The sequence below is a fragment of the Acipenser ruthenus genome, chromosome 19 (assembly GCF_902713425.1).
Source record: "Acipenser ruthenus chromosome 19, fAciRut3.2 maternal haplotype, whole genome shotgun sequence".
Classification (NCBI taxonomy): domain Eukaryota; kingdom Metazoa; phylum Chordata; class Actinopteri; order Acipenseriformes; family Acipenseridae; genus Acipenser; species Acipenser ruthenus.
This window is the reverse complement of record NC_081207.1, coordinates 13440980-13463143: the sequence shown is the minus strand read 5'-3', so window position 1 is coordinate 13463143 and position 22164 is coordinate 13440980. Positions and strand designations below refer to the sequence as shown.

The 22164-nt window shown below is 43.6% G+C and overlaps 1 protein-coding gene across 7 annotated transcripts in view; it reads left to right on the top strand.

Annotated features, from left to right (window-relative positions):
- Positions 1–22164, top strand: part of LOC117424379 (E3 ubiquitin ligase RNF157-like) — a 74953-nt gene that overhangs the window by 26917 nt on the left and 25872 nt on the right. For all 7 annotated transcript variants that reach the window (XM_058992499.1, XM_058992501.1, XM_058992498.1 and 4 more), the window contains exons 3-6: positions 15255–15343; positions 17813–17959; positions 18183–18300; positions 21433–21499. In XM_058992499.1, the coding sequence (XP_058848482.1) occupies positions 15255–15343; positions 17813–17959; positions 18183–18300; positions 21433–21499 (421 nt within the window). The remainder of the gene's footprint in view (positions 1–15254; positions 15344–17812; positions 17960–18182; positions 18301–21432; positions 21500–22164) is intronic.

Sequence of the window (22164 nt, the reverse complement as noted above, 5' to 3'; positions counted from 1 at the left end):
CATGGTCAAATAATGTCAGGCATTACAATGATTCCTCTGGGTTGTAAATCCCCTGAGTTAAAGCACGTAGTTTCTTTCAGGAGACAGGTATATATGCTGCTGAATGACCCGACTGGAGAGCTGAATGTAGCTTTTAGGTTTCGGGTGGAGGGTAGCAAATACGTAGTTTTTGCTTCTTCTGATACAATGAAGTGTTTTAAATGTGGCTGTAAAGGGCATATTGCGAAGAACTGTAAGAGGACTGAAGGAGAAACTGAAAGCGAGGGGGAAGAAGTCATTGAGGTGAGAGAGAGCGTAGCTGAGCCGGGGAGCCAGGTTGATGGACCTTCGGATTGCAGCGCTGTAGATAGTAGAACGGAGAGAGAGACTGAAAAAGTCAACCCTGGTTTGGTTGAGTCTGGTGTGGTAGATGGGGAAAGTGAGTTGCAGGAATCATCTAAAACGATTGTTGACGGGCAGGGTGGTGAGGGGAGAGAACAGATTGAGGAAAGCTTTGAACAGAATAAAAGTGCAGTTTTAGTGTTCGAGAAGGAGAGGGAAGTGGGTGAGTTTAAACTCCCCAAAGGGAAAAGAAAGGCTAAAAATAGGCACAGTTTTGCAGTAAAACACAGCCTCGTTTCTGAGGATGGAGTCAATCAGACTGATGAATCAGTGAGTGAGTTATCTGAGAGAGTGGATTGCGCTCAAATGCATTGCGCAACAGGCAGTGGTGGTGATTTTAGTGAAGATGGGGGCAGTGATACTGACTCATCGGTTAGCTCTGATCTCTTGGTAGTCAGCAAGCGAGAGAGGGGGGTATAGTGCTGAAAGCATTCAGGCATTTTTAAGCTCTATCAAAGGGAAAAGAGGGATTGAAGTTATTGATCACTTCCCTGATTTAAAATTGTTTTTAAATTCGGCACAGCAAATTAGACGTAATGCAGCTGTATTGGAATGGAGCAAAGGGAAAGAGATCAGTTAAAAAATATAATAAGTAAAGTTCGTGCCTCTCTAAAAAAGTCATAATGGATAAGTCTACACAAGCATTATTTATTTTTTATGTGTACATTTTTATTAGCGTGTGTAAATTCCAGTGTATTTCTCCTTTAAAACCTATAATGCAGACTCTTAATATAGGAACATTAAATATTAATGGGGGTAAAGATTGTGCAAAGAGAGCAGCTCTGTTTGAATATTTAACCCAAAAGAAAGTTAATGTTGCCATGCTCCAGGAGACCCATACAGATGATAATAATAAATCTGAATATTCGGGATTGGGAAGGGGAGGTTTTTTTTAGTCATGGAACGAATTTTAGTGCTGGAGTTGCCATATTATTTGCGAAGGGGTTTAAGTATGACTATCAATGTAAGTGAGATCATTAAAGGACGCTTGTTAAAAGTGCAGGTAACGGTAGAAGGGAGAAAGTTAGTATTTGTTAATATTTATGCACCAAATGATGGGAGAGAGAGGGTGCTGTTTTTTCAGAATCTCAATGGAGTTATTGCTCAGAGTCAGACTGAAGAAGTGGTTTTAATAGCTGGTGATTTTAACTGTACAGTTGACGACAAGCTAAATAGAAATGGCCCAGAGCCTCACCCCAGGTCAGTTAAGGAGCTGGTCACTGTTTTAACAGCGCAGGATATGGAGGATGTGTGGAGAGTAATGAATCCTGATGTGAAGCAGTATACCTGGGCTAAGGAGAGTGATGGGAATATATGTTTAGCTCGATTTAGATACGTTTTATGTTTTTAAGCATCAATTAAATTGTTATTCTAAATATACTATTCACCCCACAGGTCTATCTGATCATAGTTTGGTCAGTTTGAATATGATTATCCCTATTGCACGTGTTTATTCATCTTATTGGCATTTTATTATTAAACTTTTAAAAGATTAATCATTTTTTAAAATGTTTCAAATTCTTTTGGGAACGGTGGAGGAGGCAGAAAAAGGCATTTTTATCAATAAGGCAATGGGTGAGTAAAATTCAGACCCGACTGTTTTGTCAGCAGGACACTATGAATGCTACAAAGAGCACTAGTGAGGTGATGAGAGAGCTGGAGGAGGTGACTGAACTCCATAATGCACTGGAGACCACATACAGTGACAGGCTTTATGAAGACCTGAAGCTCAAAAAGAGGAATTTGGCTGAGTTGTTGGACTCACAGGTACAGGGAACATTGGTACTTTCAAGGTTTTTAAAGCTTTCTCAGATGGATGCTCCAACTCAATATTTTTTTGCATTGGAAAAGAAAGTGGTTCAGAGTAAAGCAATACACTGTCTTAGAACAGTGAAAGGTCAGTTGCTGTGTGAGCCTGAGGCTATCAGGGAGCATACTGTGGGTTTCTTTTCACAACTGTACACGGCAGAGGCTGTGGATGGATCTGAGGGAGCCAAGCAGTTCCTACAGGGGCTAACACAGGTTCCAGAAGGCGAGAAGGAGAAGCTGACGTTGCAGGAACTTTCTAAAGCTCTGGAAGGACTCAACACGGGCAAAACACCCGGAATCGATGGAATACCTGTTGAGTTTTATAAAACTTTCTGGTCTGAGTTGGGAGGTGACCTTTTGGAAGTGATGGAGGAATGCATTGTGGAAAATGAACTGCCACTGAGCTGCCGGTGCACAGTACTGACTCTGCTGCCTAAGAAAGGGGACTTGTGTCTTAAGAACTGGAGGCCCGTAAGTATTCTTTGCACTGACTATAAAATCTTGTCGAAGGCATTGGCAAATAGACTAAGCGGCGTAATGAGCACTATTGTGCATTCAGACCAAACGTACTGAGTACCAGGCCGAACAATATTTGATAATATATCTTTGGTGCGGGATTTAATAGTTGCCTCCAAGCTCTTTGGTTTTAAAGCTGGATTGCTCTCTCTGGATCAAGAGAAGACTTTTGACCGGGTAGACCACCGGTATCTTTTTGATGTTATTAGGTCATTTGGCTTTGGTCCCAATTTTTTGGGAAAAATTAAGTTGCTCTATAGTAGCATTTTTAGTGTACTTAAAATAAATGGTGTATTACGTGCTCCTTTTAAAGTTCAAAGGGGAATTTGCCAGGGTTGTTCTCTATCAGGAATGTTATATTCTCTGTCATTTGAACCCCTGATGGTAAAATTGAGAAAGATATTGAATGGGTTGTCTATCCCTACTGTGACAATGGAGCCTGTTAATGTGGTGGCTTACGCTGATGATCTTGCTATTTTAGTAACAAATAAGAGAGACATTCAGATAATAGAGGAGAGCTTGAGGGTATTTGAAAGAGTGTCCTCAGCTCGGGTAAATTGGGACAAGAGTAATGCCTTTTTAATTGGAGAGTGGGAGGGCAGCAGACCACAGGATTTACCATCGGGGCTTAAATGGAACAGGGAGGTTTTCAGATATTTGGGAGTTCACTTGGGAGAGCAGGGACTGGCTAAAGAGAACTGGGAAGGAATACTGGATCAGGTGAAAGGCCGATTGGATAAATGGCGGTGGCTTCTAATTAAGCTTTCCTATAGAGGAAGAGTTTTAATTATTAATAACCTGGTCACATAAATGCTGTGGCACAGATTAATGTGTGGGGATCCCCCTCCATCTCTGCTGTTGGAAATTCAGAGATTATTGCTGAGCTTCTTTTGGGATGGGCTGCATTGGATAAAGCAGGGGGTGCTATACTTGCCTGTAGAAGAAGGAGGACAGGGACTGGTGGACATAAGAAGCAGAATAACAGCTTTTAGACTCCAGTTGCTTCAGAGGCTGCTGTACTGTCAAGAATCACTACCCTGGAGAACAGTGGCTTTTGCTTTCCTTCGTTTAGTAGGGGGGTTGAATTTTGATAGGCATCTGTTCTTATTATATGGTGGAAAGTTAAATCTCTCGGTCTTGCCTGGTTTTTATAGGGGGATGCTGAATGCTTGGAAGGTGTTTAGAATTAACAGAGATTTGAAGTCTGTAGGGTTGTATTGGTTGCTTGAAGAGCCTCTAATTTATAATTCAGCGTTAAAATGCAATCTTTTAGAATCAAATAGTTTTTTTACTTTTAATTTCCAGAGGAGTAGTGAAGGTCGGTGATTTAATTAATTTTGATAACCGAGTCTGGAAAACTGCAGAATCACTAGCAAGTGAGCTGGGTGTGAGATCAGTGCGTGTGATCAGTGCAGCTTAAAGCTGTTTTGCTTGCAGAGATGTTACAGTAGATGTCAGTTTTTCTTAGGAAAAAGTCAGCTGGAGACAGAACCGCCAGAGTTGGACCTGCAAGTTGAACCTGCAGTAGGGCAGACCACTGATACCCTGGGGCAGATCCTAAAGTTTGGAGAAGGATATAAGGTTCAGTTCGGGGGGATACAAAAAAAAGAAATGTATTGGATGTGTGTTAAAGTGTTGCATTTTCAAAATTTAAAAAACTTGCCTGATACACATTGGCGAGAGAGGCTACAGGTAGAGGACTCCATCACCCCTGCATGGAGGAATCTGTATAGATCACCAGTTCCTAAGAGAGTGGGGGATCTACAGTGGAGAATATTGCATACCATTGTGGCCACCAACTCATTTCTCTCCATCATTCAGCCGGGGGGAGGAGATACATGTCAGTTTTGCTCGATAAGGGAAAGTTTTTCATTGTTATTTATTTTGTGGTGGATTAAAGCCTTTGTTTGAGTTATTGAATGATTTGTTTAGTGAATTGGGTCTGAGTTTTACTCAAACTACTTTTATTTTTGGGGTGAAGAAGGCTAAAGGAAATAATAATCTTTGTCAATTGGCAAATTTTCTACTGGGCCAGGCAAAAATGGCAATTTTGAAAAGTAGGAAAAACAAAATGAATGGAGTTTTAACTGATGCGGTAATACCTATTTTTAAAGTATTGGTAATCTCAAGAATTAAAGTTGATTTTACTTGATATATTGGTTATAAATTGGTGCACCAGCTAGAAAAGTTTCAGGCAATTTGGGCAATTGGGGAGGTGGTGTGTTCGGTGGAAGATAATAATTTAAAAATGTGTTTGTAATTGTTGTAATAGAGGGTTTTGTATGGACATTTGTGCTATTTGTTTTGTAATGTTAATATTGTTTTGATTGATCGAAATAAAGGATATTAAAAATAAAAAAAAATATCTATCTATCTCTATCTCTATCTATCTCTATCTATCTATCTCTATCTACCTGTTCTGTCTAGTGTGATGTATGCTGGGAGAGTGGAGTGAGTGAGGTGGAGTGGATCGAAGTAGGTGTTTAGTTTTTCTTTTTTTTATATGTGTTTGTTAATGTGAATAGTTAATTTGTTTTGTTTGTTAAATAAGTTAAAGAACTTTGTTAAACTTTTGTGGTCAGTATGGCTGGCTCAGTGGGGAGTTTCCCCCTTGAGAGTTTAACTCGTAAGCATGGAATCAAAATAGCTACGGAAGGTTTTGTTCCTATAGAGAAGTGCATGTTAGCGATTGGGAAAGTAGTCGGTAATGAAAATATAAAGTCTGCGTCCAGAATGAATGGATCAGTCGTGGCGTTTTTAAGTCAAACTGATCTAGTAAAGAAAATAGAAAATGGAATGATTTTGAACGATTCTCTTGTTGCAGTTACCCCATTAGTGACACCAGCGAGAGAAATAATTCTATCAGACGTTCCACCTTTCCTTAAAAATGCTTTAATTGTAAATGAATTGTCTCGACATGGGCAAATTGTCTCAGCCCCAAAGAGAATCCCATTAGGCTGTAAATCTCCACTGTTACAACATGTAGTCTCCTTCAGGAGACAGTTGTTTATGGTTTTGAATAAAGTGAGCGAGGAACTTAACATTGTTTTAAAGTTTAAAGTGGATGGCTGTGATTACATGATTTTTGCTAGTTCAGAAACAATGAAATGTTTCAATTGTGGGGCTGATGGACATTTAGTTAAAAATTGTCCGAAAGCAAAAGAAAGAGAGGGGAGAGAAGGGGGAGATGTGAGCGAGAAAGTAGCGGTGAACTTGAAATCCACGGAGCCGAGTAATGTTGATGTTGAAACAGAGAGTGGGGGTATGGAGAAAGAGAATGTGAATGCTGAAAATGATGGAGAGGTGGCTGGGACGAGTGTTGGTGTGGAGGTGAACAGAACAGAGGGTAAAACTGGAGAGCAGGAAATTAAAAATACCAGTAGTGATGGTAACAAAAAACAACAGATTGAAAGTAGTACTGTTAATGATACGAATAGTACGAGAGAAGCAGAGACTGGAAAAGTAAGAGAGGACAATCAGGGTGCGGGTGAAAATAAAACTGAGTGTCTAGGGGAGAATGTATCAGAGAGAGTTTCTGAAATGAGCAATTTGGCAATGGAGATGAGTGAGAATGTGAATGATAATGGTGGATTTAAGACTCCAGGAAAAAGGAAAAAAAATTCAAAAAGGAAAAATATAGAGGTAGTAGAAACAAGAGAAAACAAACAACCTCCTAAAAAGGAGGGGCAAGTCCTGGAGTGTTGTGGTTGCCAGTTCAATACATGAAAGTAATTCAGAGTCAGAGAGAGAGAGGAGGAGGAGGAGGTGGTGGTGTTAACCGACTTGTCTCAATGCTCTGAATCTACTTTGTTAAAGAGCGGGTATGGTGAGCAAAATATAAGAGTTTTTACTGTTGACAAAGGGAAGGAGAAAAATTGATGTGGAGGATTTTTTTTCCTGATTTAAATGTGTTTGTGAACTCAGCGGCTTATCTGGTAAAGAAGTCCTCTGGGTCAAACTTTACAGACCAAGAGCGCTAGTGTTTAAAGAATCGTTTGATTAGAGTTTGTATTAAGCTTAATCAAAAATAAAAATGTTAAGAAACTCTAGTGTTTTTTTCAAATATTGTTTGTTTTTTGTACTCTGAGCTTTCTTTCTATCCCAATGACGACTTTTCTGTTAGGGACTATTAATATAAATGGTTGTAGAGACAGTTTTAAGAGGGCTTCTGTTTTTGAATATTTGAACCAGAAAAAACTGGATGTTATTTTCTTACAAGAAACTCATTGTGATTTCAAAACCCAATCAGAGTGGGAAAAGGAATGGAAAGGGCAAATGTTTTTTAGTCATGGATCTAATGTGAGTGCTGGGGTGGCAGTTTTGTTTAAGGAAAATTTTAAACCTGAGTCAATGGACTTTACTGAACTGGTAAAAGGTCGGATGCTTAAAATAAAAGCTGTAGTAGAAGGACAATCCTTTGTATTTATTAATATTTATGCCCCCAATGATAGAAAAGAGGTTGGAATTTTTCAAAATTCTGGACCAGGTTTTAGTAAAATGTACTTCTGATGAGGTTTTGTTTTTAGCAGGGGATTTTAATTGTACTGCTAATTGTAAAATGGACAGAAATCATCCTGAGCCACACCTTAAGTCTGCAAGAGAATGATCAGTTATATTAAAAAAAGCTTGATTTAATTGATGTGTGGAAAACTGTGCATCCTAATAAAAGACAATATACTTGGGTTAAGTACAGTAAGAGTAACATCTCAATGGCTAGATTAGATCAAATTTATGTTTTCAAAGAGCATTTCAATTTGATAAAACAATGTAGCATTTCTACTACCTTTTCTGATCACAATCTTGTATTCCTTTCTGTTTTATTGCCTACTGTTAAACACAGTCGTTCCTATTGGAAATTCAATACTAATCTGTTAAATGATTTGCATTTTATCAAATGTTTTAATTTCTTTTGGAAAAAATGTAGGGATGATAAAGGTTCCTTTTCGAATGTTAGACAATGGTGGGACGTAGGTAAAGTTCAAATAAAAACATTCTGTCAACAGTACAATGAAAACGTTACAAAGAGGGTAAATGAGCCTCTGCAAGAGCTGGAGCGGGAGGTCTTAGAACTCCAGAGTTCTCGACTGCAAACAAAATGATAATCTTATTGAAAAATTAAAGTATAAAAGGAAATTAATTGCAAATCTTTTGGATGTAAAAGTAAAAGGAGCACTGGTGAGATCTAGGGTGCAGGGGCTGACGAAGATGGACACACCTACTCAGTTTTTTTTCAGCTTGGAGAAAAAAAGTAGCCAAAGGAAGGCAATTCATTGTCTAAGGAGGCCGGACGGAGTGGAGCTGAGAGAGCTGGAGGAGATCAGGAGGTACGCTGTCCAGTTCATTGTCTAAGGAGGCCGGACAGAGTGGAGCTGAGCGAGCCGGAGGAGATTAGGAGGTACGCTGTCCAGTTCTACTCAGGCTTATTTGCAGTGGAGGCTGGGGCTGAGCCTGAGGAGCTGCAGGGTTTCCTGCAGGACATGACATGTTTGCCTGAGGAGGCTAATGAAGGGCTGGGGAGTGCCCTGTCTATAGAAGAACTTACTGTTGCCCTACAAGGGCTGAATCAGGGCAAAGCTCCTGGTATTGATGGCTTGCCCATAGAGTTTTTTAAAAGTTTTTGGCAACTGTTGAAATATGATCTTGCTGAAGTATTTGAAGAGAGCTTTGAGCAAGGAGAGCTGCCGCTAAGCTGCAGGAGATCAGTTATCATGCTCCTTCCAAAGAAAGGCGATCTTTGCGACATAAAAAATTGGAGACCTGTGTCACTGTTGTGCTCCGAATATAAAATTATTTCTAGAGTTCTATTCAACAGACTGAGTACAGTGATCGAGACTGTGGTGCACCCTGATCAAACTTATTGCATCCCAAATAGATCAATTTTTGATAATATCTTTTTAATCAGAGAGATATTGGCGGCCTCAAAATTGTTTGGCTTTAGTACTGGTCTTTTTTCATTAGATCAGGGAAAGGCCTTTGCCAGAGTATTTATGGAAGGTCCTTGCTGCTTTTGGTCTTAATTCTGATTTCATTAGTAAAATAAGATCGGCCTATTGTAATGTTTTCAGTATGATCAAAATAAACGGAGGACTTACTGCACCTTTTAAAATTCAGAGAGGAATTAGACAAGGATGCCCTCTATCAATTGAACCGTTCTTGAGTAGGTTAAGAAGTGTTTTGGTGGGTTTATATATTCCAAACTGTAATCAGTCAATAAAGCTGTCAGCTTATGCTGACGATATAATAGTGTTCATAAATAGTCAAGAAGACATAAAGGTGTGTGGCAATGTGCCCCGCCCCTGTGTGTATATTATGTGTTGTATGTTGCGTGCGTGTGTTAATGTTGGTGTATAGTCATTGATACATGGGATATAAACGGGTCTGTGTTTCACGTGTATTTAAAAAGTGTAGATTTGTATTTAGGCACGAGGAGGGCACAAATCACTTCACGTGCTGGTTAAATGTAATATGTAAGCACGGGGTTGCACAGAATTAATTCACGTGCTGGGATTCAAGTGAATAATTAATTAGTAATTGAATCCCAGCACAACAGTATATATAGACACATTTTCTTTCACTCGTGGTTGGGTGTTCAGTGAGTGGAGAACGGGTGTGGAGCAGAGGTAAATGTTAATGAAAAGAATAAGAAGAAGTAGTAGTTGTTTTCACTCACCGTGTTTGTTCATCTGTCTGTTTAAGTGTCTAGTCCATTTTGTTTGTCTATTTATTTTGGGCTCAAGTGCCGTGCCCTGTGTTTTGTCTGTTCCAACCTTTTATTTTCTGTTCTGTTTATTAAATGCTGAGCGACAGCATTCGCTCAGCTTCAGCAAACCACACCTCTCTGTCTGTTTATTTCCTGCTTCTGGTCTGACGCCACCCACTCCGGCCGTCTTTGTGACACGTGGTGTCCTGCGTGGGATCTACCGCTCCTCCAGGACTCAGGCCAGAGCAGGAACCGCATTTTTGGATTAAAAAAAAAAAAAAAAAAAAGAGGGGAAAAAAAAAAAAAAAATGGCAGAAGACGCCATCAAAGTGCGGGACTGGATCCTGGAAAATGCTGGGCTGGAGGCCCAGTCTATACCAGTAGCCGTCCGGTTCCTGCGGTTGATGGACAGAGAGCGATGGGAGACGTATGCAAGGGAACACACTTGGGAGGAAGGTGTGGAGTTGGTCCTCAGCTACCTGGAGGCAGTTATAAGTGGAACAGCAGCCCAGGTAGCAGGTCCACCAGCAGAGGAAGAATGCCTGCTGTCCCCGTCTCCACCAGCAGAGGAAGAATGCCTGCTGGTTTTGCCTCCACAGCCCAAGCGGGAGGAGCCAGAGCGTCCACAGCCCGAGCGGGAGGAGCCAGAGCGTCCACAGCCCGAGCGGGAGGAGCCCGAGCGTCCACAGCCCGAGCGGGAGGAGCCCGAGCGTCCACAGCCCGAGCGGGAGGAGCCCGAGCGTCCACAGCCCGAGCGGGAGGAGCCCGAGCGTCCACAGCCCGAGCGGGAGGAGCCCGAGCGTCCACAGCCCGAGCGGGAGGAGCCCGAGCGTCCACAGCCCGAGCGGGAGGAGCCCGAGCGTCCACAGCCCGAGCGGGAGGAGCCCGAGCGTCCACAGCCCGAGCGGGAGGAGCCCGAGCGTCCACAGCCCGAGCGGGAGGAGCCCGAGCGTCCACAGCCCGAGCGGGAGGAGCCCGAGCGTCCACAGCCCGAGCGGGAGGAGCCCGAGCGTCCACAGCCCGAGCGGGAGGAGCCCGAGCGTCCACAGCCCGAGCGGGGGGAGCCCGAACGTCCTACGCCTGAGCGGGGGGAGCCCGAACGTCCTACGCCTGAGCGGGGGGAGCCCGAACGTCCTACGCCTGAGCGGGGGGAGCCCGAGCGTCCTACGCCTGAGCGGGGGGAGCCCGAGCGTCCTACGCCTGAGCGGGGGGAGCCCGAGCGTCCTACGCCTGAGCGGGGGGAGCCCGAGCGTCCTACGCCTGAGCGGGGGGAGCCCGAGCGTCCTACGCCTGAGCGGGGGGAGCCCGAGCGTCCTACGCCTGAGCGGGGGGAGCCCGAGCGTCCTACGCCTGAGCGGGGGGAGTCGGTGCGTCCACAGCCCAAGAGGGGGGAGTTGGTGCGTCCACAGCCCAAAAGGGAGGAGTCGGTGCATCCACAGCCCGAAGAGAGGGAAGTCGGGGCTTCCACAGCCCTAGGACCCAAGCTGCCAGCAGAGGGAGAATACCTGCTGGTTCCACCTCCACCAGCAGAAGAACAATGCCTGCTGTCCCCATCTACACCAGCAGAGGAAGCATGCCTGTTGGTTCACCTGCTGCTGCCATCCCGAGAGTTAAAGGGGGAGGAGCCATCGCTGCCGTCCCAAGAGCCAGAAGGGGAGGAATTACAGGCTCAACCCCCTGAATTTTTCTGGGGGGGAGAAGGGCAGGATGCTGGTGTCCCCCAGCAGCCTCTATTTATGCTGCTGAAGGGAGCACGGCGCACACCAGCCCAGCCGCCACAGCCTCCCTCTGAGTGGCCAGCATCAGCCCCATGGACTCTGCCTCCACCGCAAGGAGCAGAGCAGCAGGAGCTGCCTCTGCCTCCGCCACCTCCACCACTTCCTCCACTAGGAGCAGAGGAGCAGGAGCTGCCTCTGCCTCCACCACCGCCAGGAGCAGAGGAGCAGGAGCTGCCTCTGCCACCACCAGGAGCAGAGGAGCAGGAGCTGCCTCTGCCTCCGCCACCTCCACCGCAAGGAGCAGAGCAGCAGGAGCTGCCTCTGCCTCCGCCACCTCCACCGCTTCCTCCACTAGGAGCAGAGGAGCAGGAGCTGCCTCTGCCTCCACCACCGCCAGGAGCAGAGGAGCAGGAGCTGCCTCTGCCTCCACCACCGCCAGGAGCAGAGGAGCAGGAGTTGCCTCTGCCACCACCAGGAGCAGAGGAGCAGGAGCTGCCTCTGCCTCTGCCACCTCCACCGCAAGGAGCAGAGCAGCAGGAGCTGCCTCTGCCTCCGCCACCTCCACCGCTTCCTCCACTAGGAGCAGAGGAGCAGGAGCTGCCTCTGCCTCCGCCACTGCCAGAAGCAGAACAGCAGGAGCTGTCTCTGCTTCCCGTACCTCCACCACAGGGAGTACGGTGGCCGGAGCCCCAGAAAGGGGAGCTGTTGGCCACGAAGAAGGGGGAGGAGGTCTGGAGACCACCAACCCCAGCAGCAGTTTCGCTGCCAGAGATCGTGGGGGAGGTCCGGAGACCTGCTCCCACTGCAGCAGTTTCGCTGCCGGAGATCGTGGGGGAGGTCCGGAGACCTGCTCCCACTGCAGCAGTTTCGCTGCCGGAGATCGGGGGAGAGGTTAGGAGACCAGCATCCCCCGCAGCAATTTCGCTGCAGGCGTGGACCAGCAGGCTGTCAGCCGTGCCACTACTGGCAGGGGTGCTGACAGCATGGCCAGCCATGGGCCCACTGAAGCCTCCCTTCCCAGCCCGAGACTTTGTCCTGGACTGCTGGATTTTTAAGGGGGGAGGTGGCCGTTAAGGCCATGTGTGCTTTGCACAGGGGGGGGGGGGGGGTATATGTGGCAATGTGCCCCGCCCCTGTGTGTATATTATGTGTTGTATGTTGCGTGCGTGTGTTAATGTTGGTGTATAGTCATTGTTACATGGGATATAAACGGGTCTGTGTTTCACGTGTATTTAAAAAGTGTAGATTTGTATTTAGGCACAAGGAGGGCACAAATCACTTCACGTGCTGGTTAAATGTAATATGTAAGCACGGGGTTGCACAGAATTAATTCACGTGCTGGGATTCAAGTGAATAATTAATTAGTAATTGAATCCCAGCGCAACAGTATATATAGATACATTTTCTTTCACTCGTGGTTGGGTGTTCAGTGAGTGGAGAACGGGTGTGGAGCAGAGGTAAATGTTAATGAAAAGAATAAGAAGTAGTAGTAGTTGTTTTCACTCACCGTGTTTGTTCGTCTGTCTGTTTAAGTGTCTAGTCCGTTTTGTTTGTCTATTTATTTTTATTTATATAAGTGCCGTGCCCTGTGTTTTGTCTGTTCCAACCTTTTATTTTCTGTTCTGTTTATTAAATGCTGAGCGACAGCATTCGCTCAGCTTCACCAAACCACACCTCTCTGTCTGTTTATTTCCTGCTTCTGGTCTGACGCCACCCACTCCGGCCGTCTTTGTGACAAGGTGTTAGTTGAGACCCAGAAAATCTTTGAAAAGCTTTTAGTAAAGTAAATTGGAGTAAGAGCAGTGCCAAGCATATTGGGAAAGAAAAAAGATGCAAGTCACTGGTATTGCCTGATGGATTGCAGTGGACTCGAGAAGGTTTTAAATATTTGGGAATTTTTATGGGCAATGAGAAAATGAAACAGCGAAATTGGGAGGGGGTTTTGGAAAATATAAAAGGATGTTTGCAGAGGTGGAGGTGGCTGTTTCCTCAAATGTCTTTCAGAGGCAGAGTTTTAGTGGTAAATAATTTAGTTTCCTCCAGTCTTTGGCATAAGTTAATTTGTGTAGAGCCTCCAAAAATGTTGTTTAAACAGATCCAATCCCTGCTTTTGGAGTTTTTTTGGAATGGATATTACTGGTTGAGGCAGGGTGTGCTGCATTTGCCATTGGATGAAGGTGGGCAAGGATTAATTAATATTGAGTGTAGGACAACTGCTTTCAGACTGCAAACGTTGCAAAAATTGTTTTATTCACCGGTAGAGTTGCCTTGGAGAGGACTGGCGTTGTCTTTCTTTCGTTAGGTTGGAGGGCTTGGTTTTGATTTCAATTTGTTATTTATGGATGTTGGTCAAATTCATTTGACGTGTCTTCCTCTGTTTTACAAGAGTGTGCTGAGGGCTTGGAGTGTACTAAAGGCCGAGTGTGAGTTTTCTTTTAGACCCCTTTTGGGTTCTATGACATCCTTTGGTGTTAAATCCACAATTTAGTTTTATTTATAAGTTCAAATCGGTTAATGATTCCCTTATTAGGGCTAAAGTTGTGAAGATCTATGATCTAATAGACACAGAAAAATGTGCTTGGAAGGACCCAGAATGTTTAGCCAATGCTCTGGCCATGCGGTCTGTGCGTGTGGCAGGGTTTACCTGCCACAGCTGAATGAAGCTCTGTCCCCAGAGTGGCGAGAGGCACTGGAGAGTGTTTTTAGTGAGCATCGAATCCCTCAGCAGACTCCGTTTCAATTAGTAATTTTGAAGAAGAGAGTGGCAAGATTTTAAAAGTGAAGGACTTGTGTAAATGTCAATTTTCCCTATTGGAGGGGAAAAAAGCATATAACATGTGTGTGAAAGTAAAGTTTCAAGATGTGTTTAAAGTTCTACCGGACACAAGTTGGAGGGAGCGGCTGGGAGCTGGAGAGGAGGACAAGCCAGCCTGGAGAACTTTATATCAACCCCCCCTTTGTAAAAGATCTGGTGACTTACAATGGAGACTCTTGCATACTATTTTGGCTGTTAATGCTGTTAATGCTTTTGTAACAATAATAAATCCGGAGGTGAACGACAAGTGCCCTTTCTGCAGTAAAAGAGAGACTGTATTTCACTGCTACATGGAATTTCAAAGATTGGATCCATTGTTTGATTTGTTAAACAACCTCTTTTTAAAGCTGGGTTTGGAGTTCACGAAGACTATTTTTATCTTTGGGGTCAGATATGCAAAGAGTAAAAAGTTTGTATTTCATTTGGCTAATTTTATGTTAGGCCAAGCTAAATTGGCCATTTTAAAAAGTAGGAGTAGTAAAATTGATAAAAAAAAGATAAGATTTGGTTAAAGTGTTTCGAAAGCTAGTAGGGGAACGTATAGGTGTTGAATTCAATTTTTATAAAATGATGCACGACTTACTGAAATTTGAAATTATATGGTGTTTTAATGGAGTGCTCTGTGAGGTGGATGAAGAGTTTGACGAACTTGTTTTAAATGTATAAATTATTTTTTGTAGAAATGATTGTAATGTAAAAGTTTACAGTCTGTTGTAAATAAATGTTCTTTAAAAAGTATATCTATCTATCTATCTATCTCTATCTATCTATCTATCTATCTATCTATCTATCTATCAGAATAACAGTACTTTGGATGAGGTGGCAGGCTGCAGTATACCTTTCACTATTGAAAATGGCTAGCCAAGGAAACTAAAAGCAGCAACACAACCACACTGGGATGTTTGAAAAACGTGATGATCTAATTTCAACACTGAGCTGCTTTGTATTGTTGCACATGGTATTACACAGGTATAGCAGCCAAGTTACAGGAAGATACGTTTCTGGTAGTTTAACAATCCACAATCCTTACACCAAAATATGGTTCCTGGGTGACTACATTCTTCCATAGTTTACCCTACTGCGCACCTGACTCTCTGAAACCTTGTTGATGTCCAGTTTGTTTACATGCTCTTAAAGGTGTGTTGCCTTTTTCCTTGAAGCCTTTTTGCCTGCATTTCCCTGTGCACTAAACAGATTTGCTCCAAGTTATGCCGCAGCTAAACTAGACTGTAAAGGTGTGTGCAGTTTTTAGAGTGTGGCGTAGTCTTGCGAGGAGCTCACAATGATCTGTTTCTGTCTCTGTCCTGCTTTGCAGTTCCCGTACGCTTCCCCCCCTCCTCAAGAGCCAGTGAAGACACTCCGCAGCCTGATCAACATTCGTAAAGATACGCTGCGCCTGGTCAGGTAGGTCCAGCAGCATTGACCACACCCACCTCTGTGTGAAACCCCTGGAGACCAGGCCTAGCGATTTAAAAAAATTTTCAATTAGCAGTTATTGACTAAACATGATTACAGAAGAAAAGTTTCAGCACATAATCTAGTCCCTTATATATATATATATATATATATATATATATATATATATATATATATATATATATATATATATATATATAATGTTCCCAGTGTTTTAGATTCTACTACTTCATCTGGTAGGCTATTCCAGCATTTATAACTCTCTTTGGTAATAACTTTTTTATAACTCACTTATGCCCTCTTGTTCTTCTCTCTCTTCTAAATTTTGAAGTTGTGTCTTGGGTTAACTTTATCTATATTATTTATGATTTTTAAAGACTTCAATCAAGTCCCCTCTCTCCCTTCTTTTTTTAGGCAGAAGATATTTTTTTTATTATTTTTACCTGTCCTCATAGCTCATGCCATTAAGTCCTGGAATCAGCCTAGTTGCCTTTCTCTGTACCTTCTTGAGTGCAATTATGTTTTGTTTGTAGCATCATGTTTAACTCCCATTAATTGTGACTTTCTCCATAGTTAGGAAGTCTTTCTCGCTTGCAGTCTAATTTCAGCCACACATGGTAATATTAACTGCAATGTTACTTTGAATGCCTGTACAACAACGCGTGTGTTCTACAAGGTTCTTTGTCGGCTCAGCGCATTTTGTTTGAGGTATCACACTGACTGCAAATTAACTATGTTACATATATTTTAACATTAAATTATTAAATTCAGTGAACATGTTAAAACTTCAATATAAAGATTAATAAAAAAAAATCTGGAAATGCATAAATAAGTTATAAAATAATTTTTTTTAGCGGTTGCCGCTGACAATGGTTCCAATTTAATTTGTAGCTGGACTGGGGTCTTTATGCTTCAACCTGTGTAGCTTGGATTTTTTCTTATTCTTATTGTGATTGGCTGCAAAGACAACAGGGCTAGCCAGAGACTGGATAATGTTTGTTGGGTTGTTTTTTTATTATGTACGGTTTCCTAGTAACTGAACACATTGTATTCTGGGAGATGTAATTGTTAGTGGAAGTTTTAGGAAAGGTGGGAGATGAGGGAGACAAGCTATGCATATTTCAGATTTTTAATGCATAAACGTGGCAGGTAGATGGCTTATCTGGACCGCTGCCCCTATGAATCTGATTCTGAATAGAGTTTTTACAAACTCACAGCTTTAGAGAGGGGAAAGAAATTACAGATAAGCCAAAATGTTTAAAACCTCCTCGCATCTTTTCAGAAACAGCCCCCTTTGTTGAAAAATGAATTACTTAGCAAGCCTGCTAAATAACGATCTTGAAGAAACAGCAGCAGAGAATAAAATAAAATGCACATAAAGGTATTTGGACAGATGAAACCTTTATTAAAGTTCCCCATAGTAAAAGCATAGCAAAGTGCCATAAGGCATGGTAAAGCATAGGTAATAATTGTAAAGCCCACAGATGTATAGTAAAGCATAGTAAAAAAGAATGGTCCAAACATTTTAACTATAGTAAATGCCTAGTACAACCATGGGAAAAGCATGCAAATGTACAGTGGGATTCCGTAATTACTTAAATGTAGGTGATGTAAAGTATCCCTTCAATGTGTGCAGTGAGGGCCCATTCACACAAGTGCTTGGGCAGCATGTTCCAGTAGTACAGCAGTGTGTTTGTGGCTCCTCCCTCCTGTGTGCTGATGTTCCAGTAGTACAGCAGTGTGTTTGTGGCTCCTCCTGTGTGCTGGTGTTCCAGTAGTACAGCAGTGTGTTTGTGGCTCCTGCTGTGTGCTGGTGTTCCAGTAGTACAGGAGTGTGTTCGTGGCTTCTCCCTCCTGTGTGCTGGTGTTCCAGTAGTACAGCAGTGTGTTTGTGGCTCCTCCCTCCTGTGTGCTGGTGTTCCAGTAGTACAGCAGTGTGTTTGTGGCTCCTCCCTCCTGTGTGCTGGTGTTCCAGTAGTACAGCAGTGTGTTTGTGGCTCCTCCCTCCTGTGTGCTGGTGTTCCAGTAGTACAGCAGTGTGTTTGTGGCTCCTCCCTCCTGTGTGCTGGTGTTCCAGTAGTACAGCAGTGTGTTTGTGGCTCCTCCCTCCTGTGTGCTGGTGTTCCAGTAGTACAGCAGTGTGTTTGTGCTGGTGTTCCAGTAGTACAGCAGTGTGTTTGTGGCTCCTCCCTCCTGTGTGCTGGTGTTCCAGTAGTACAGCAGTGTGTTTGTGGCTCCTCCCTCCTGTGTGCTGGTGTTCCAGTAGTACAGCAGTGTGTTTGTGGCTCCTCCCTCCTGTGTGCTGGTGTTCCAGTAGTACTGCAGTGTGTTCGTGGCTTCTCCCTACTGTGTGCTGGTGTTCCAGTAGTACAGCAGTGTGTTCGTGGCTTCTCCCTCCTGTGTGCTGGTGTTCCAGTAGTACAGCAGTGTGTTCCCTCCTGTGTGCTGGTTTTCCAGGTGCAGTGAGGATGTGAAGGCTCCCCGGGAGGAGGTGGGGAAGGGGCGACTCTGCTACAACGTGGAGTTCACCTTTGACGCTGATGCACAGGTGGCCATTACCATCTACTACCACGCCATCGAAGAGCTCCAGAACGGAGTCCCAACGTAAGTAACTGGCCAGGCAAGCATTAGCCTGGGCCGCAGAGTGCAGTCATTCCAGCTAGATGGCGACAGTTAGCCATACCAAGCCGTAAGCTGAACAGGATGTTCATTATTTAGCTGAAATGACCGCTGTGGAGGATGCTGTTATAAACTGAAGAATTTGATCAGCAGATTTTTCAAACATCCTGCCACTGCAAGAAATTTGTTCTCGCTCGCTCTGTTGTAGGTACATCCCTCAAGACAACGCTGTGCAGTCAGAGACGGTGCACTTCAAACGAGGCGTTTGTCAGCAGTTCTGTCTGCCCTCTCACACTGTGAACCTGTCTGAGTGGAGTGAGGAGGAGGTAAGGGGGCTTGGGGCTAATAGGGGGTTAAAGTATATGGAGCTAACAAAACACTTTGATATAGTTTTTGCCGCCATGCACATCATTTTATAGGTCTCAAATGTTACCTACAATTACTTGAAGTAGGCATTAGATTTAAATGTAATTTTGATTTATTTTTTCACCGTTCCCTTACATTTTTTGTAATGTTTAGTTCTAAATGTATTTTCTGTATCAGAATCCTCCTGGCATTTGCCTGTAGAATCCTAGTCACCAGCTCCTTGTCATACTAAAGCAATTCCAAAGCAGTCTTCCTTCTATTACTATTGGGGATGGCAGAGTTGAAAGGTCACATCATCATGTGATTTCTTTTGGATTCAATAAAACCTACATATGTATGTTGCACTTCCCCCTATAAGAGTGTACCAGCAAAGCATAGCAAAATGTTATAAAAGTGCAGTGAAAGCATGGAAGGCATAGATAATAGCACTATGTGACACAATTTTTGTTCCTGGGTAGTAAGTGTTATTTCCTAATTGCTTATGCCTCAAAAGTATAGAAAATGGCTATTATTCCCCACAAACTTTGCTTTTGTGACCAGGACAGTGATATTTTGAAATGTACCTATTTCCAATGAGAAAACGGGCGAATTTGTGTCTTTTTTTCGTTCACATAAAGTCAGAAAAAAACAACTTATGAATCCAAATTAACATGTATTTATACTAAAGTAATACAAAAATGACTACAAAAGATTTAGAAGTGAGTAGTTTTTCGAGATTTACGATTATACTGTAAATCACTTTCACGAATCAGCCCCCAAATGTAGTCTCCTATCATGTTCTCGTTACACTGTCCTTGGTAGCGGCGTTCAAAGTCCAGTATATCTTGGTGGAAGCGCTCGCCTTGCTCCTCCGAGTACGCTCCCATGTTCTCCTTGAATTTATCAAGATGAGCATCAAGGATATGGACTTTGAGGGACATCCTACAGCCCATTGTGCCGTAGTTCTTCACCAGAGTCTCAACCAGCTCCACATAGTTTTCGGCCTTGTGATTGCCCAGGAAGCCCCGAACCACTGCGACAAAGCTGTTCCAAGCCGCTTTCTCCTTACTAGTGAGCTTCTTGGGGAATTCATTGCACTCCAGGATCTTCTTTATCTGTGGTCCGACGAAGACACCGGCTTTGACCTTTGCCTCAGACAGCTTAGGGAAGAAGTCTTGAAGGTACTTGAAGGCTGCCGACTCCTTATCTAGAGCTCTGACAAATTGTTTCATAAGGCCCAATTTGATGTGCAGTGGTGGCATCAGCACCTTCCGGGGGTCCACCAGTGGCTCCCACTTGACGTTGTTCCTCCCACAGAGAACTCGGTCCGCTGTGGCCAGTCCCGCCTGTGGTAGTGCGCCTTGGTGTCCCTGCTGTCCCAAAGGCAAAGATAGCAGGGAAACTTGGTAAAACCGCCTTGGAGACTGTGACAGAGATCGAATGATTCTTGGTGTTAGATCTCCCTCTCGACCTGTGAGGGCACGGTGCAAGAGGAACAGAGTACCCTTAATTAAATGGCACGACAATTTATTCCATAGGGTAGGTGGAAGTCTGTCATTTAGGAGAGGAACGGAGCTATGGTATCCAAACTCAATGACCCTGACGGTAAACGGTGTGTCATCCGAGGATTGGAGGAGCGGATGCGCTCGTTAACTGAGGGGTCATGAGCGAGGATATAAATAGGGGGTGATCGGTTCCTTTTTTGCATATGGTTAGGAACAACCTAGAAAAGGAGACTGTATATTGAATACCGTGAGTGTTATTTGTGAGTCTGTGTGTTAACACTGTTTATCTTGGGTTTGTTGTATTCAAAGAATACTCACCCACACGATCCGGAGCTGCAGCCGCAGGCCAGCGTAAAAACCGGACATCACTGCTCACCTTTTCCACTACAGGAACCGTCTTTGCACCACTAACGAAATCACGCACTGTCTGTGTATATGTGTTTTGTGTGGGTGAAAGAACTAGACTTTGGGTTACGGGTCAAACCCGCTGGATTATAAACAGAAGTGTTACACGCCGCTGTACCACTTCTTTCATTATTGTTTACAGGTTTTGCCTTGAGGCTCTGGACATTTAATAATTTAAATAAACACCCTTGCACCTGTACAACATTGTCTGTGTGATTAATCCGCTCTGCACTGCACTCACCTGCATGTATTCACCACTTTGCCACAGAGACCCATCAGGAATGCCACAATTTTGAAGTCTCCTATGACCTTGATGCCATCCAGCTACCTATGTATCCACTTAGGCAGCTGGAACTAAACTGAACTGGTGGGCTTAAGGCCCCTGTATTTATACTACTATTTATATTACTGGAAAGTTCTAGAAGTTACTCCAAGTTTACTCAGCACTGAATCTATCTGGAATGTTCTGGAAAATAGGTAAATTTCAAAATATCACTGTCCTGGTCACAAAAGCAAAGTTTGTGGGGAATAATAGCCATTTTCTATACTTTTGAGGCATAAGCAATTAGGAAATAACACTTACTACCCAGGAACCAAAAAAAAATAAAAGATTTGTTACACGGTGTAATTGTAAAACCCAAAGAGGTATGGTAAAGCATAAAAAAAACATGTTAAACCATGAAAAACTGTGGTAAATGCATAGTGTAACCATGGGACAAGCATAAGAACTGCACTATTACGTGAACATTTACTGTGGTAAACTTTAATAAGGCTAGAGAATCACTTATTCAATTTGTTGCAACATTTTTTTATCTGAAAAGATAACCTGTCCATCTGTCTGTATGTATGTTACTGTATCATCCTTACATCTTGTAGTTCAGTTAATGCAGGTTTTCAAGATTGCGATGTTATATTTGGTGTGGGATGTACTAACATACCTTTTATAACAGCCAAAATGTGTTTATAAACTTTATGTGTACACTTTATACAGTTCTAGACAAACTTTGTCTTAAAGTAGAAAATTAGAAAACATAACTAAAATGCTCAATCAGAATTCTTAAAATAAAAAGACAAGTAGGCACAGGTTTTGGCCTGTGCTTTCTTCAATGTGCAGTACTGACTAAGAATTGGTAGTGGTAAGTTCTCCTGTATAGTCTGGTGTGCAATATTGTGTGTGAACCCCCTTTCTGTCTCTGTCTTCAGCTGATGTTTGACATGGACAAAGATGTGTACCCCATGGTAGTGCAGGCTGTGGTGGATGAGGGTGAAGGTAAGGGAGCTCTTGTCTGTCCTGGGTCCCCACAGGCTCACATGTAGTGGAGGCTATGCCTGGGATACAGATACAGGCTGGCTTCATGATACAAATGGGGACTGGAAAGAAACTAAGCCAAGTGATAGAGGAAATAAACATATATGAAAAGGAATGGATGGCTAAGGTAAGTAACATGTGCTGGGCAGGGTAGGGTGGGGAGTGGAGGAGAGTGGTGCAGGGACGCCAGCATCACTGTCGAGTCTTCCTGAGGTGTCGTGATGTCGTCGATGAAACGCCGAAGACGCGAGGTGCCACACCCAGCCCATTCCAGATGGTTGCCATGCTGATGCGCTAGGGAGGCCGCATGCTGATCCCTGGAGCCAGCATTAAACTTCAGCCATCACCACCGGGCCTATAGGAAATCCACGTTACCTGGCGGAGGAGAAGTGCTAGGCTCATATATTATTGCGAAGCTACCTCTTGGTTGGTCCCACCACTACTGTTTTCATTTTATCTTGGTGTAAGCCGTGTCCAATATCAGCATGAAGTAGATAACCGCTTCTTTCATGTAATGAAAGTCATGGTGCAGACTGGGACTAGTCAAAAACTAAGCCAGATGGATGTATACCTCGGCTGTACACTAATGAAGGCATATAATGTAGATGCAGCCAAAAGTGACCTTG